Source organism: Ictalurus punctatus, chromosome 8 (assembly GCF_001660625.3).
Source record: "Ictalurus punctatus breed USDA103 chromosome 8, Coco_2.0, whole genome shotgun sequence".
NCBI classification, from domain to species: domain Eukaryota; kingdom Metazoa; phylum Chordata; class Actinopteri; order Siluriformes; family Ictaluridae; genus Ictalurus; species Ictalurus punctatus.
Genome location: NC_030423.2, coordinates 10,743,643 through 10,761,812, shown reverse-complemented (window position 1 = coordinate 10,761,812; position 18,170 = coordinate 10,743,643). Strand labels below are relative to the sequence as shown.

General features: G+C 37.5%; 1 protein-coding gene across 1 annotated transcript; it reads right to left on the bottom strand.

The window, feature by feature from the left end:
• Window positions 1-639: 639 nt before the first annotated feature.
• asah1a (N-acylsphingosine amidohydrolase (acid ceramidase) 1a) lies at window positions 640-8,681 on the bottom strand. Its single transcript, XM_017475185.3, has 14 exons — window positions 8,255-8,681; window positions 8,099-8,145; window positions 7,835-7,925; window positions 5,603-5,686; window positions 5,052-5,130; window positions 4,817-4,891; window positions 4,666-4,711; window positions 4,424-4,568; window positions 4,281-4,335; window positions 2,612-2,693; window positions 2,266-2,397; window positions 2,007-2,130; window positions 1,352-1,408; window positions 640-1,229 (listed from the first exon to the last, which is right to left on the bottom strand). The coding sequence occupies exons 1-14, from the start codon at window positions 8,321-8,323 to the stop codon at window positions 1,140-1,142; spliced, it is 1,176 nt and encodes a 391-aa protein (XP_017330674.1). The 5' UTR covers window positions 8,324-8,681; the 3' UTR covers window positions 640-1,139.
• Between the last annotated feature and the right edge of the window lie 9,489 nt (window positions 8,682-18,170).

The following is an 18,170-nucleotide window of genomic DNA, read 5'->3' as shown; positions in this document are numbered from 1 at the left end:
GCATGCCTGGGGGTAGAGAGTGAGTACATCTGAAATATAATAAACCATCTAATCTAACGTGTGTTTGTATTGTAATACACACTGACCTTACTGTAGTTATTTTAGTCCTAAATATAAAGGTCTTGCATTGTAGATATAATTAATGTATATATAAATATTTGGGCTTTTATTACATAAGAGAACTAAAAAGGACCATTACATTTGTGACCCCACCCCCACCAAATGGTTTGGTCCCTAGCTCCGCCCGTTCAGGATGTGGTTACGGCCTTGGTGTCCATAATAATGCTTTCATTTACAAAATTCGTTTCCACCTACAAATAATGTGTGTATATATGCATCATGCCATAAGCAGAACTGGCATCCCATACATGGTGCATTCTTGCCTCACAGGATAAAGTAGGTACTGAAGATTAATGACTGAATGAATGAATGAACAATCAGTCAAGAAAGGTAAAATCCAATCTCATTCCCTCCTTGAGATATTTTCTGAACAAATTTGCCTGTTTCAGTGGTTAAATACAACTTAAAAACTAGCAAAACTGACTTGTTTTAAGTAGACTGTTGGATCTGTGCATGGTGAGTGAATAGTGTCAATGTTATCTGCTCATTTTCAGAGAGATATCACAAACATATCTGAGGTGGATTTATGAACTTAAATGCTATATTTACAACTTATATACAGTATATAATATATACATAAAGCAAATTTGACATTTTCCCTGAAAAGTGACTATTACATTAAGTGCATTGTGACTGCACATTAAATGTAGGTGTATTATTTGCTATGATTTTACGTTTTATAATATTTATTTCATACTTGCCTTATTTCAATAAGAAAAGAAGAAAACAATAAGCAAAAAAAACAACAGTTATATGGAAAGGATATAAAAAAAATATTAATCAAACATTACAGTAATTATAAATTACACACAATACTACATCCAGATGTATTTTCCTCACAGTATGGGCACAACATAAAACATTTATATTTTTGTTAGTACATTAAAGTGGTTATCTCCAAAATAGGAAAAAATGTCAATGACATATAATGTAACATTTCATAGGTTTAGTATCATTATCGCAATGCTTTAAAAACACCTTGCGTAGACACTACCAGCTTTATCAGTATGTTCAGACAATCACCAGGGGGTACATGGACTTGGACAATCTCTGATGTAAGATTCGAGTCTCCCAGTTGATACTTCCATTAGTGCAGTATAGGTGGTTAGCTAGAGTGATAAAAACAACATACAAACACACACATCAAACACAGATTAAAATAATATTAAACTTCATTAAAGCATGAATGCTTCTAGGTTCATTCTGGGTTAACTAATGATAGATGTCTTACCTTATTTAGTACTGGTTTTGTTGAAAGTACATCATATATAGTCGGCAAAGTAATGTTCTGAAGAAACATATTTCAGTGGTCAGCCCAGGTTAATTATATGTTTTATTATCATTGTTAAACAGGCATTGTGGTTTGTACAAGGGGTTCCAAAATTAGGGACAGTGATCTCATGTAGAGTCAAATGGGGGTCATGAGAGAAACTCACAGTCTCTTCTTTTGCTATTTTACAAATCAATAAAAGAATAGCATTCTATGCAGATAGATTTTGTGTGCTACTATTGTGAAATGTTACCACGAGTCATATTAAATGAAGAGTGTACATGCTTATTTATTCTCTTCACTATCTTGACATGCTACATTATAATGAGTTCAGCAATAAAACTGGACAATTTCTCAATCCATCTATCTCCTCTAAAACATAAGCGACTGACTCTTGTGGAACAGCACAAGTGAAGAGAACGAACATGAAAAAATACCGAAACAAAAGGTTAACTGAATATGGATTTACAATTTTGACTGTAAATAACAGGAGAAAGCAAAATGCAGAGACTTGAGGTCATAGAAAAGTCATAATGCCCATTCATTTAGTCGTTTGTCCCAAAAGTTTTAGAACTCCTGGCTTATATTGTGCTAGTTCTTTATTGTAAATACTTACCGCTTGTGTGATTTTATTCATGCATTTCATAGCTGGTGTGCGGCGATCATCCAAAAAGAAAGGCTTTTCCCAGTGGTCATAGTTCGTTTCAAGAACGTACCATCTCCCAAGTTTCATATTTATCCTACAACACGAAAGCTATATTAGCTTCAAAACCAGGTGTGCCCAGTAAACTGGCAAATCAGAGACTGTGTATATATTAAATGTATCCGAGAGTATATATATATTAAATACTGTTAGTGTGATAATGTGAGCTCACTCCCAGACATCCAGTGTGTCAATTCTGCTTCTGGTTATCACACAACCCTGGCCTGTCTGGTTTCCACCCAGGATAAAGTAGGCTGGTGCAAGTAACTTGGTTAGAGCAAGCTGGTTTCTGGCATCTTCATAACTGTTAAAAATACAAGGATGTCATTTTTGCATGATATTTACCAATATATAATTAATTTTTCAACAGTCACAATAGAAGCAGGTCAGCTTAGACACTTAGAAATACTAAAAAAAAAAGCAAAAGCAAAAGAAAAAAGTAATTAAGAAGTATTAATGAAGGGTACAAATATTGAGCATAGGTATTTGGAATTAAAAAAAAAAGTGAGCGATTCAACCTGGTTGCATTTTCCAGGACCTTTCGTGTGAGGAAGCTCATCCACATTCCATCTCTCAGGCCAAGAATCCATTCCAGGATCCCTTGGAGAAATTATATGGTGTTATCAGCAAGCAAGGACTGTTTGTCTATGGCTTATGTGTATATATACATACCCAGACTAACAATAAAAAAGATACCCCTGTTAAAATGGTAGGTTTTTGTGATTTAAAAAAACAAAACAAAAAAACGAGATAAATCATGTGAGATCTTTTTCCACCTTTAATGTGATATAGCAACCAACGAAATTCAAGTGAAAAACAAATAGAAACATAGAACAAGAAAAAGAGAAAAAAAAACATAATAAACAATAAACTGGTGGCACAAATGGGCACACCCTGAGCACAAATGTGCTCAGAATTAACCAGTCACATTCAAACTCATGTTCGAAAGTAACTAGCATACACCTGTCAGCAAGGAAGTGATTTGATCAACTATAAACAAAGATCAGCACTCCACTAAGAGTTTACAAAGCATGTATGGGCTCGTATTGTTGAATGGTGTTCGATCAGGAGAGGGGTACAAAAGAATGTTCAAGACTTTAGATGTACCATGGAACACTGTGAAGGTTGTCATCAACAAGTGGAGAAAATGGAGCACCACAATGATGTTACCAAGAACCGAAGAAAACAAGAAGAACATCATTTATCCAGGAGGCTGCAACACTGAAATGAGCTGCAGGAATATCTGGAAAGTACTGGTAACTCCCTGCATGTGACAACAATCTCTTATATCCTTCCCATGTCTGGGATATGCAGGATTCTGTTAGACAGCTAAAGATGAAGAAAAATGTAATCTTCCATCATGATAGCAACACAAAGCACAAATCCAATGGTGGCTTAGTGGTTAAAGGCTCTGGATTACTGATCAGAAGGTCAGAAGTTCAGGCCCCAAGACCGCCAAGCTACCACTGTTGGGCCCTTGGGCAAGGCCCTTAACCCTCAACTGCTCAGTTAAATAAATGTAAGTCGCTCTGGATAAGGGTGTCTTACAAATTCCGTGTAAACGTAAAATGTAAATGTAAAATCCAAGTCAACAATAAAATGTAGAAGATTTTTATTACTTTTATTACCCCCACATTTTTATTACTTTTCCACTTGCATGTTGTTGGTTGCTATATCAAATATCTGACATGATTTATCTTGGTTTCTTTTTTTACATCATGGAAACCTGCAATTTTCAACAGGGATGTGTGTAGACCTTTTACATCCAATGTACCTTGTTGCTCAACCTTGTATGTCTACAGTTAGAGACTGTACATTAGGTTTTTCCATGCATAGTGTGTGTAAATCATCTTCTACTTTTTTCTCACAATCAGTTTTTGGCTTCATGCATGCTGTTGGTTAGTGGTTGGTTGGTCAACACATTGAGGTGTTTAAAAAACCCTGGCATAACTGCTTGTACTTGTACCAATGCAACACACACTGTCACTGCTGTGTTGGGAATTATGCATCACTCATATAATGACTGCTAAGTGGAGGTTCTATAGTGGCCTCTTTCTATTGATTCATTGATTGATGAGGTAGTTGCTGACAAAACTGTGTAGCAACAGACAGGCTTCAGCCAATAAATATATAACTAATAAGCACTTTTAAACATTGAATTTTACATGCCTAAAAATGGCATCTTACCTACGTATCCTCCATCGATATTGAAACGTTCATTCATCGTTAGAGTGAATTCTCTCTACAAGTAAACACAAATAACTCTTTTGTAAACATTTTTTTCAAAATGAAAAGCAGATCAGTGCCTTTGCAATTTCTGAAACACTTACAGGTTTAATGCCAGTGAGAATTCCCACATATCCTGCAAAGCTAGTTGATTTGAAAACTGTTCTGTTGTTCCGCTTCAAGTCAACATTCACCACAAGTGGCTTGAGCTTCTCAGTTAGAGTCCATGTTTGGTTTTTCCGGTCCCAACTAATAGAATCAAAAAACAAAGAGTAAATTCTCTAATGTTATTCCTAAACACATTGTAAAAAAAAAAATAAATACCAACAGAGGTTAAAAGTCATACCCCATGAACAGTCCGAAGTCCAAATTCCGAGCATGGTATATATTTCCTTGCAAAATAAAAAAAAAATAACGAAGTTATAAAGTATAAAGAAACTAATTCATCAAAGTACATCATGAATCATATATGGACAAAGAATTTCTGCATATATCACCATTTACGTCCTCAGTCACCACTGATGTGCACACTGTGAAAACTTCATAGAAGATATTAAAAAGCACAACTTCTCCTAAAAAGTTTAAAGAGAAAGACTTCCATTAGTAAAAAATATTAGAAAGTTTCGAGAAATAAAATCAGTGACTTTGCTACATTACCTCTATTGTTATGTTTCATAATCCTATGAAATATAAACGTAAAAGAGGTACAGACAAATAAAGAACAACCCTTACCTAAAGGGACTTCAGAGACAGAAGCAATTCCTTTAATTTCCTCGTTAAATGGGTATGGGAGCGTGTCCACAATCAAGGGCTGGAAAAACAACACCACAAATAAATCTGAATACAGGAATCACACATATTTTTGGCTGAGATATTTAACAGTGGTGGGCACACGGTGGTTTTGTGGTTAGCACGTTCGCCTCACACCTCCAGGGTTGGGGGTTCGAGTCCCACCACTGCCCTGTGTGTGTGAAGTTTGCATGCCCCCCCCACCCCCCGAGGGGGTTGACACTGGGTACTCCGGTTTCCTTCCCCAGTCCAAAAACATGCACGGTAGGCTGACTGGCATGTCCAAAGTGTCTGTAATGTATGTGTGAATGGGTGTGCAATGGATTGGCATCCTGTCCAGTGTGTACCCTGCCTTGTACCCCAAGCTCCCTGGGATAGGCTCCAGGTTCCCTGCGACCCAGCAGGATAAACGGTATAGAAAACGGACGGATGGATGGATGGATATTTAACAGTGGCATTACATGGTACTATAAATATTGAACGAGAATACTCACCAACTCCTTATCCACTAAATGAAGTAATTTACCATGGAAGAAGCCATTGGCTAAATCTTTTATTGCCTGTATCATTGCAGCCAACTGCAAAACAAGAAGTACCTGCATGTTACTGTAAATTCCATGTAACCAGGTTCACATTCACATCCGCTGTTCCAATTTCCCAAAGAATAGCTTGTTCCTTAATTCATAAGAATTCGTACGAATATGAATATCTGACAGTATATGAAAGTCTCAGTATGTTCTTCCTTTACATGGTTGTAATGGGTGGAAAACCCATAGAGTAACAAAAAACCTAGAGAAATTTATTTTGAAGTGAGATTTATTGTATTCTATACTAACCATATATCATTTCAACCTTTAACAACAATATTGAAAAATCATTACTGATCACACAGAAGTTTAATGGACTTCATTGCTAAGGGAAAATACTGATTGGAACACAGAGGGGTTAGTACTCAGCTACACCTTGCTTTCTGTGTGTTAACACAGACTAGGGATGTCACGAGTACCGATACTTCGGTACCAAGTCGGTAAAAACATTCTTAAAACGTGACGGTACTTGTTTTTCTACAGTAGCATAAGTATCGTTGCTACTGAAGGTACTGAGGTTGCGATTCTTTCGGAACTGATGGGGTCAGCAAATACGTGCAAGTGTTTTAGTCGGTCCTCAAGTGGTAAAGAAGAAGAACGTCTACAAGCATATATGGGAAAAACTACAGATGATGGCAACAAGTTTAGCTCCGCCCCAACTCTTTGAGAGGAAAGGTGGTAGGAGTCGAATATGGAAATACTTCGCATTCGAAGCGGATGACAACAAATATATAATTGCTGCTCTGAAGCTGGTGTGCAACCAATGCTATCGTTCATTTCATACAAAGCGAGGAAACACCTCGAATTAGGCAAAGCCCCTGAAACACAGGCCATATATTATGTTTGTTTGAGGCAGCTGGCATTGTGGTCGTGAAACCAGCTAACGTTATGCTCCATGTAATGTTTGCGGTAGCCAGTTATTTGTTAATGATGTAAGCGCATTGCAATGTTATAAACTACCTCCTAATGGGCCACCATGCATCGCCACTTAGCCCGTGTCCTGTCAGCTAAATGTAGCCTAATGTCACAAAATATTATTCAAATGTTAATGGTTTTAATGAATATTTTTGGCCTGCCACCATATCAGTGAATTTAAACTAATGCTTGCATTCAGAGTATAAGGTGTGTGTACGTTTAGGAGTGCACCTTAACACTTGTAGCCTCCACTGTTTTATTAGTCATTATCAGACAATCAGTGTGTTTACATGGACAACAATAATCCAATATTAACTCGGTTAAGACAATACTCTGATTAAGAAACTTCTGTGTAAAGAGCAATTTTTAATTACCTTAATCTGATTAAGGTCATACTCGAAGTAAACACAAATCGAATTAAGACATGTAGTACTCCTGTTTTAGTCGCATTATCGACGTGTATTACAGGCATGTAAACACCTTAATCACATTATTAACGTAGTGTGAGAGTTTTCACTGCATTTTGCGACAGGACACGATCTCACACGGCAATGCTCAACGGTTTTACAGCAAACAAGAGAGCACGGCTGCATCCGAAACTGCATACTTGCCTACTATAGGCCTGTAGTAGACGAAATATGTGTATCTCGGCTACTATATAATAGGTAAGTACGCGATTTGACACGCAGCCCACGGTTTCAAGCAGTCTTCTATTTGCATGTACAGCATGACAAATAATTAACCGCACTTAAAGTGTTCGTAAAAAATTTTAATAAAAAACACTCAAAACTGTATACGGTACCATAACGAAGACGAACTGTATGTCGATACGTGAAATTATGGAGGGACGTCGGACGGCGTGGCGAGGTGACGTAATGACGAAATATGATCTATAACATGTAACACGGGAAAATGAAAGGAGTATTCTAAAAGCGACTCATGTAAACACCTTAATCAGAATATTGTCTTACTCAGAGTAAGGTCAATAATTAAATTACTGCTGTCCATGTAAACGTAGACAGTGTTTAATAACTAAAATATCCCCCTCTCTCTCTTTTTGCCAGTATCAGTCAGAGGAGGATGTCCTCCAGGAGAGTTTTAAATTTTATTTTTATATTTATCAACTTTGGTATCGAGTACCAACTACTAGATTTTTGGTATCGTGACATCCCTAACACAAACAGACAAGACACAAAGTATCACAGCATGTCGTTAAGAGCTTACTTCAGCTTTTTTCTCCTTTATCACATGAGTCCACCTCTGATTAGGGGGTAAGTCAAGGTTCAGCGTGTACCATGTAACATTTCTTTTAAACCTGTACAAGAAATATATAAGACCAGAGCTCAGTCTACAGCAATTCATTAAAGTATCATGGGATAAATCTCAAAGCGAGATCGGCAAGATCACAAGCGAAAGAAGTCAGCAGCACACAAAGTCATTTTCATGCAACATTTCAAACGTAGGATCTACAAAAATAGTTGAACCTACGTTGGCCCCTTAGGAGGATACATTCCTGTCCTACAGTCTTCACTGTGCTGTAAACAAGAGACATTAAACACTTCACACTAGATTATCAGTCTCTCATGTGGTCTTTAATGCCATCATATACCAATTAATGTCATTATAAATTAAACTATTACTTACTAGGCAGGCAAAAAGTGAGAAAAAACTGACTAATGCCAACAAAATACAACGAACGTTTATGAAATTCATTTTTATTCCTGCTTTCAACTTTCGGATATCAGACCGTAGCGCAAATCACTTCCTACTCTAGGACAACCAGCTGGAATGTACCATGAGCCACCGGGAGGTGGACGGAAATATTTGGTTTTATTTATATTTAACAAAAAATGTATGTAACGTGTATTTGACAGTGCCGTGATATTTAATACAGAGATTCACTATTCGATGTTACATGTAGTTGTTTTTGTTATTTTGGGTTTATTTATGTTAAAATGTTCGATAGTCCTACAAAGACTTCCCCTTTCAGCTGCGACGCGATGTTTTCTTCCGGTGGTAAACAAGGAGATACTCTGCATCACACATCATTTTTAAACGAATAGTCCCTGTTTTCATCCTCTTTTGTAACATGGTAACGTGATAAACAAACACTCATGTTGCATGTGAAGGGTGTTTGTCTGTTTATTTGTTTGCGCATGCGCACTAGTCCTCATGGGCTACGGAATATTGAAAACATTAAATAAACTACTTTAATGTAAATTTTACAAGTGTGGGTGCTGTATTGTAGATGCGGGAAATGACGGATATATAATAACAGCATAACGTCCTCAGAAGAGCATGGCATTTTCAATTGAAAATTGTGATGTTTGTTCAGAAATTTGACTTTCTACTGCTGGAAAATTAGACAGTTACACAGAGTTAACGAATGCAAAGAAAGCCTGTGGTTCGCCGAAACCGTTTTAGTAAAAAGCAATCTGTTCATTCTCTTGAAATTAGTGAAGTGTCGTTCGCGAACGAGTCGGCTCTATGAGCCGGATCCTTTAAGTGAACGATGAGAGTAGCCTCCCGTCTGAGAACCGATTTAGGTGGTTTTTTGTTTGTTTGTTTGTTTGTTTGTTTGTTTGTTTGTTTGTTTTTAAAAAAAACAATTTATGTGTAATAATGTTTGATGTTTTTACATTATTTTCAGGTTTTTATGCTAAACATTCAAAAGCATGTACAATTAAAGGTTTAGTATAATTACATTGAATAATTTAAGTGATATATGCGCACACATACTAATCATAGGTCACAATATTGATACATCTGGCTAAATTATAAAAGCCAGAAGTGGTACTAAGTGAAGAGCCGTTTAGGAACCGAAAGAGCCGGCTCTTATTGCTGAGCTGAGCCAAATGTTCCGGCTCAATAAAAAGAGCTGGACTTCCTATCCTTACTTGAAATAACCACTTGTATGCAGTAGGGGTCAGCACAAGTTCTTTTTACTTTATTTATACTTGTTTGGTTGATACTCATAAATGTAGTTCATGTGTTTATATTAGTTTCTATAAATCTACAGTTACAATGTTTTGATATTGTGTAAGATAATACTACTACTGCTACTACTACTACTACTACTACTACTACTAATAATAATAATAATAATAATAATAATAATAATAAGAAGGTGTCTTTTTCCACCAAAAGAATATAGCATTAGATTGGAACAAAAACAAAAACTAAGCTACAATAGATGCTGGGTGTGAGGTGGGAATACATCCACGATTATTATGTCAATTAAGCAATATTGCACAGGCAAAATAGTTTCCAAAAAATGCACAACTAGTAGAGAGTTGTGTGCTGCAATGTGAAGCTCAAACTGAATGACAGCCCATAGTAAGTGTAGTAATTCACTAAGTAAGTGTAGTGTAACAAACTATTTTATGTAGCAAAGTTTAAGTATCAAACATAGACAAGTGGAGTGATCCAAACTATGAAATGTCCCAGTTGTATTATACTAAATATCAGCACTCTTGGACCACCACTTGTCGAATCAAATTAGAGGACTAACTCTTGCATAAATAGAGAGGAAACATACTGAGTTTAGGTCAAAAATGGGGGCAAATAAAACTTTGCAAAACCAGGTTTGTATAACCATGTCTTGAGCTGCATTTTTAGGCTATACACTGGCGAAAAATGAATAAACTGGAAATGACTATCCGCAATGTAAATAAATTTTTAAAAAATCAATATATTAAAAAAGTAAGTAGAGTAGTGTAAAAATTTTATATATATATATATATATATATATATATATATATATATATATATATATATATATGTTTCAATAATCATCAAATCATCAAATGTTCAGTGATGTGTAATAGTAATAGTGCTAAAGCCATTGGAATAAACTCTAAATAAAAAAGCAACCATGTAGACATGCTAAATATGTGTACTATGCTCCTGTTTCTGGTTTGTGTGAACAGCTACAATGTTTCGTCTGTCTATTACATTTTAGACATTCCATAAAGATAAAGCATTACTTTGTGAGAGAAAAGATGCAAGAAAATCCCGCAAACATGATTATGCCAGTCATAATTAATAGCCATTACCAGCCCATAACTTAGTCCATCTTAAGCAAATGAAGTATCCTAACACCAGCCTTATTCACTTTATTGCATGGGCAAGACTGGTAAACCATTCATCTAACCAAAAGTTGTCACCAGCTGTTGTGCAAAGTATTTTGGTACCCTTAAAGACAACCTACAGCTGTTGTCCCTTTTAGAAGTTAATCCCTCAAATCAGCACCTACGCTGAACAGTTATATCTTTAATAATTAGTAAATCATTCAGAAGCACTGCTGTTGAGAGCTGAATATACTTCTATAACACAAAAATATAACACTTAAGCACCAGTCAGCATTCAGCAGAAGAGCCTGGATATGAATTTGTGCTTTTCCTGTTTATAAATACAATGATTTATTACATTATCACATTTATTGCCAAAGCAGTGAAGTACTTTGAAGAAGAAGTGCAGAGAGAGAGAGAGAGAGAGAGAGAGAGAGAGATAATAAAAAAAACAGATTAAAAGAAAAAACTTGTCTAGCTGGTCAACCAGATGAGTATCCTCCATTAATTAATCATTTCTCTTTGATTATCTGCTTTGATAAGACTTATCTCATGAGTCCTGGGAGCATTTGTCCCAGGGTATAAGTACTTTAGAGACAGAACAAGTGACATTTATGTATGCCATTGTAGTCCTTGATTATTTGTCTGTTCAGTGCTTATCTGCTGAAAGGGACATTTTCATCTGATTCATGAATTATTTTGGTACCCTTATACTAATTCATAATAATTACTGAGTAGAGCATCATTCACATAATGAACATTGTTCTTTCAAAGGCTTTTTTAAAACTGTATTTTGTTATACTTTGTAAAATAATACAGGAAATAAAAGTGCTATGGTTTTTCTGCTAGCTTAAGTTTAAAAGAAACCAATAATGACATAACAGTTAATAATCAATTATTAAATATTTTACAAAAATCTTCACTTCATAACACACCTAACCCTATATACTGGTGACTTGGCAGCCAAGGTATTGAGCTACTGATCCAAAGTTTGACAATTCAAATTCCAGCATCACCAAGCTACCAGTGGTGCTGTACCATTACTGATCCTTTGTTCTGAAAACAACTTTCCTCTAAGCTGGATTGAAAAAAAGATGTATTTGTACTGTACCTGTTTCTAAAAACAGAAATGAAAATGAAAGTTCTAATTAGGATTTCTGAAAGTTTTAATCTCTCAAAGAAAATTTCCTTTCTTTACTCAGGTGCCACTCTACACCATTAACAGTGCTGATATCTGTGTCTGATATTGCCACAGAGTTCTACTTTTACTAGCATCTCGACAATTGGTTCAACCACAAAATCCTAATCATAAGGTCATATTCTCAACTTGGTAAGTGGTCTGCACTCATGTAGTGCTTTTTTAACCTTAGCAGTTCCAAAGCACTTTACACTGGTTCTCATTCCCACACACACTCATACACCAGTGGTAGCAGAGCTGCCATGTAAGGCGCTAGCTTGCCATTTCAAGCAACTTAGGGTTCAGTGTCTTGCCCAAGGACACTTTGGTATGTGGAGTCACGTGGGCCAGGAATCGAACCACCAACCCTACGATTAATAGACAACCCGTTCTACCACCTGAGCCACAGCCGCCCTAACTCATTGACCAAATGCTTACACAGTTCAGTGAACACTGATTTCAAATGCAAGATCTAACAACGAAGCTTGTTGTTTATTGCTTTTCTTTTGGTGTCATGCTTAGAGTCTTTTTGTGCTGATTACAATTGGTAATTCAACACAGATTTCTCCTTGTTCAAACACTAAAAATGTGCATTTCATTAAAGCCTGACCTGCAATGTCTCTACTCCATTAACAGCAGTCACTGAGTAGGCATTATGTTCTGACCACAGAACCGAGTTCTGGCCACAGTGCCTATATTGACACTGCTGCTAAATCTGAAAAAGGTTAAAGTATTTAAATCACAATATAATGAATACACAAGATGGTTCAGGTAACAATGCAGTGCATGCTAACACTAGTTATGTATACAAGTAGCACAGACATAGGTGGTCAGACTGAGGGTATCAATTAAGTGGTGGCTCAATGGGTCGAAGGCTCAAAGGCTCTGGGTTACTGATCAGAAGGTCAGGCATTCAAGCCTCAGCACTGTCAAGCTGCTGCTGTTGGGCCCTTGAGCAAGGCCCTTAACCCTCTCTGCTCTAGGGGTGCTGTATCATGGTTGACCTTGTTCTCTGACCCCAGCTTTCTAACAAGCTGGGATACGCAAAAAATAGAATTTTCCCTGGGGCTGTACTGTATGTGACATATAAAGGCTTCTACTTCATTTGGGACAGCAGATCAACTCTGGTTGGAAGTGTTTGGGAAAGCGTTCCCACCACCAACAAAAGCAGTAGTGCTCATGTATCCTGGGGCCACAAGCAGAACTGGACCAGGTAGCTGAAATCTGTGAAAGTTGGAAAAGGAGCGGAAAAGGAGAGGGGAGAAATGTTCAGGTCATGGTGAGGCCAGTCATGGGCTAGTACCTCCTGTCCTAGCAGGCTGTCTGGCTTTGTGTGGTAGTTCTTTAATAGGCAATGTGTCAACTTGGCATTGGCAAAGATGTACACCTGTGCCTTTCCAAACATTTCCCAAAGAAACCTGCTCAACCTTGTGCCAACATGATGGTTGATGTAGTTGATTGTCTGGACTTTGTCTGTGAGAACGATCACATGGTGATGTCATAACTGGGAAGAAGAACTTGAGGGCCAGATGGACCACCCACACATCCAGCTAGTTGATGTGCTCTGATCTTACACCAAGTGGCCACACACCACCTGAGGCACTGTACTAATAGTCTGTATGTGAAGTGTCAATGGTGCCTGTCTCTCTCTGATGGGATACTGACCAAAATAGACCCCCCCCCCCCCCCACCCTTTAAAAAAATTAATAAATTGATTTTAGATTGGCACACATAAAAACCTCTGCCACATCTTGGGGTGGTTAGCATTTTCAGTGGATCTAACACTTGCTACGATTTGCTAAGACAACTGTCTACACCTTTGTGTTGATTATAACCCATTTTTACACTGTATGTCTTGCTGGTGAGCTGGTGCTTGGCTGTATATCCTGCTGTGTCTGTGTGTGAAGTGTGATCATTAGTGAGATAAGCTTTTGTTATCTTTTTTTGTTGATAATACAAACCATACTGGAAAGCACAGGGAAAATGAATATAATAATAGCAGCAGCACCCTTTATAATGTGATTCTTAAACTATGTGTACACTATGTCTTCTCAGTAAAAGTGGCTCATTAGCATTAGCCTCATTAGCATTCCAATTAGCCTCTTGCTGTTAGTGTTAGCATTCCACTTGTTAGTTATACAGTCATTACGCACATGTTTATTAGTTAATATGGTGAGATTTGTGCCCCTTTATATGTGTTTGTTTATAGAACCACACATCTCAATGACAGTTTTCAATTATACAATCGACCTATGCAAATGTGCATCTGGTCATCAGAGGATCTGCTGGGTGAAATAAATTCTCTTAGACAAACATCTGAACTTGTTTTTACTGGATGCGCAGCGGGGGTTGTAGGTGATGACAGGTGATCAGAACCTGAGGTTTTGAGTCACTTCTACAGCACTGTTATGAGTCCAATCCAGCCCATTGTTCTGGCCAGAATGCTGGACACCTACTGAACTAGTTCAACTGTTGATGTTGAGATGCAAGTGTTTTTTTCCCCCCTCTGCTCTACAAGACAAAGTCATCCACCCAACACATTTACTAAAAGAATGCAATTTAATGACTGACTTGCAAAGCCTCTACTCCATTAACAGCAGTCAATGAGTAGCTATTGACTGCTGTTGTTATTATATGATGTTATATTGACACTGCTGCTAAGTCTGAAAACGATTTATTTTAATCACAATACAATGAATACACAAGATTGTTCAGGTAGCAACACAGATCACACTAACACTAGTTATGTATGCTAGTAGCACAGGCACTAGTGACCTGACTGACAGTACCAAATTCCACCATTCTTATGTTGATGTTGAGATGCTGGTGCGTAATCTACAAGACAAAGTCCTCTCCCAGCATCTGATTTTGAATGCATCCAATATTTATCTGATGATTGTGAATGTCCTCTATAGTGGAAGAATCATCAAGTGATACAAACTTCTTCAGGTGATACAAGTTGGACTGAAATTTTTATGTTTAGAGAATGAATGTTTGGGCTGTTGCAGTGCTTCCCATCACCGCCTCCAACACAGAGTTTTGGAGCCTCACTAACTGTGCCTGTTGGTCAGCCCATGATCTAAGACTGAAAAGAATATTCTTTTGAAATGTTCTCTCTTTTTTCTCACTCCCTATTAGAAGATTCTCTTGAGGCATGTGCAATTCAGAGGCCCAGGGGTGATTGCTGCAAGAGTTCTCATTTGTTGCCCTTTCCTTTCATGGCATTATCAAGATTTCACAATGAAAAATAGCTTGTTCATTAATAATTAACATGGCCATTCTACATTCATTTTTAACTGCCTTAGCTCTTCCATGGATCCATCCATCCAATCATCCATCCATCTATCTATCTATCTATCTATCTATCTATCTATCTATCTATCTATCTATCTATCTATCTATTCCCATTCTGATGTTTAATGTGAGTATTAGCTGAAACTATTAACCTGTATATGCCTGATTTTATGCATTTGGCTGCTGCCACATGACTGGCTGATCAGATATTTGCATAAATGTGCAAGGGTATAGGTGTTCCTATCAGCATAGCTTGTGAGTGTATATTTAAGCCTATATATTTTCCCACTGCCTTTAGAAGATCGTGTGAAGTTCCAGGATTAAATAACCTACCCCACTATGAGTTTGTAAAGCACAGCCAGGATCATCAAGAGCAGTGGTAACCAACCCTCTTCTGTGAGACCTGCAGTACCTTCCTGCATGCCTCCAGCCAAAATCTAACACACCTGTTTTAGTTTATCAAGAACTTCTTAAGGCAATGCTTATATTGTCAGGTGGGCACAATTATGGTTTTAGCTAAAGTCTTCAGGAAGGTAGATCTCCAGGAACAGGGTTGGTGATCAGTGGTCTAGAGCCCCAGACAAGGAAACTCACAGTTCAGGGAAAGGATCACTTGAGCTTAGGCTGGGAAATATTTAGTCAGGAAATACCATATTGCAACTTGTTACATGTCATTATTGAACCTCTTTCTGACCTATCAGCTAGTGATGAGGAACTGGATCCAATCCAATTTATAAAGACATACCTGGCACGAAATTGGGCGTAAATTTATGGAAGCTTTCACCCATGCGTAGAGCCATACACAACATTGTAGAGACAGTTAGAAATGACAAAACCCTGTGGATATGTCGAGAATTAAAGCTAGATGCGCAAGAACGCCGCTCTCACACGTACTACTTCATATCACATGGTGCAGCTCTATAATAAATGCATATCGGCTACTTGGTCATGAGAAGCATGCCAGCTGTATAGATGGCATAATTAAATTGACAAGTCAGTACATCATATTTCTTTACATGGAAGGGCCAACAGAAGTTTAGTCAGAATGAATCTGCTTTCATCAATCAAGAACATTTTAATTCTATAGCCTAAACAAACAATTCGTTTTCATTCCCTAACCCACATTGTACAAAGGAAATGCACTACAATGGCGCACACTCCATTGAGCATAAAGTTGTGTCCATGTGTCCTTGCTTAAAGGGTGATGACGTTGTCTGGAAAAAAAAAAAGTCTACCTGATTGTTAGGGCATTGTTAGGACTTTGGACTTGCTATGTTATATTTTGGCCACCAGATGTCCTTACTGTTCCCTCATGTTGTTTTCCTGCTGTCTGTTAATTGTGTTATTGCTGCCACCTGTGTCTCATTTCAGTGTGTATTTAAGTTACCCTGTTCCTTGTTTGGTGTTTAATATCATGCGTGCCTCATGCGTGCCTCATGCGTGCCTCATGCGTGCCTCATGCGTGCCTCATGCGTGCCTCATGCGTGCCTCATGCGTGCCTCATGCGTGCCTCATGCGTGCCTCATGCGTGCCTCATGCGTGCCTCATGCGTGCCTCATGCGTGCCTCATGCGTGCCTGTTCTAGTGAAACCTATTTAAATTTTGAGAGACCTTTTTTCTTCTGAGATACTTTTTATGTAGGAGTATTTATTATGCAGAGATATTTTCCATTGCCTTTTTTCATCAGATTTTTCCTCTATATTTTCCCAACTGAACTTTGTGGAAAATCTTTGTTTCTTTTATTTATTTATTTATTTATTTATTTATTTATTTATTTGGCCTTTTTCTAGGTCTGCATTTTTGGACTTTTGGACTTCATTAAAAACTTTGAACTTTCACCCAATTTGAATGCGTCTTTGCTTTGACTCTCACGCCGCAGAGCCGAGTTCGTGTCCCGGCCCTGACAGGCATGTCCTGCACTGCTCGATATGGTAGAGAAGAATGGGTACCCCTTCCTCATCTTTCCTAACCAACAACCCAATTAACCAGTTCACATCTCTACCCAGTAGATGAGTGTAACCTTCACACTGTGAGATTGCATGCCTCATTTGTGAATAACTGAGACCAGTGCAAAGGTATATTTTTAACAAGCTCTTTTAATGTTATTATTTTGGACATGATTATTACTTTTAGCTTTTGTCAAGTTTTCAAAAGTTGAACTGTATCCTTTTATCTTGATCTCCGACACAACGTCCACTTCGCATTCCCCTAAAATGTTTTTTGCTTTTCTCTCTGCCATTGCCAACACTACCTTACTCATCAATGAATGGGACACCTCATATTTTATAAGTATGAGGTGATTTGCATTGAATGTTTATGGATATTTGAGTGAGAGAGGATTCACCTATGTTCAAGAAGATGATTTATAGGGTAAAGTGGAAATGGTGTGCGGGAGTACATATGCAAGGTTTTATGAATATGATTTTCTTTTGTGCACACATCACTTCCTGTTTTTTGTGTGCACACAACGTCAATCTGGAATCCATGCAGAGTTTTATAAATGAGGCCCCAGGTCTCCAACACTATAGTTTAACTGGACAGTCCAGGATCTGTACATGCTGCTGTTGTTTTTTTATGCTTGAACAGAAGCAATGCTATATCTCCACAACAATGTCCACAATAAGTGGTCTTTACTTGTGAAAACATTGTTCATTTCAGAATTCACACATTAATTATTAAAAGTTAATTCTGTTTTAAAAATGTTTATCTTTAGAAAATCCACAGACGGGCGTTTCACAGTCTGTTTCTTCACCATGATTTGAAGGTTTTAGTATGTGTATGTAGAGTATATGACTACTTTGTGCCTATTGTTTGTTTGTAACTTGCAATGAATTTATAATGCACTGCAGGGCACCATGCTCATGCATCTAGTCACCTATACTTATTCACATGTAGGGTAATTTTATCTCAGCCAATTCACCTACTAACATGTTTTTGGAGGTGGGAGGAAATCAGAGATCCACGTAGACACACAGAAAATACAGTGAAACTACATAAATTAACCTGAGCTCTGGACTGA

What these genes read in the sequence shown, in the direction of transcription:
- asah1a (XM_017475185.3), bottom strand. Translation starts at nt 8,323, where the DNA reads ATGAATTTCATAAACGTTCGTTGTATTTTGTTGGCATTAGTCAGTTTT. An exon ending in ATTTAGTGGATAAGGAGTTG is followed by an intron (nt 5,131 to 5,602) that starts GTGAGTATTCTC and finishes TTGTTTTTCCAG; the next exon opens with CCCTTGATTGTGGACACGCT. An exon ending in GACACACTGGATGTCTGGGA is followed by an intron (nt 2,131 to 2,265) that starts GTGAGCTCACAT and finishes TTCGTGTTGTAG; the next exon opens with GATAAATATGAAACTTGGGA.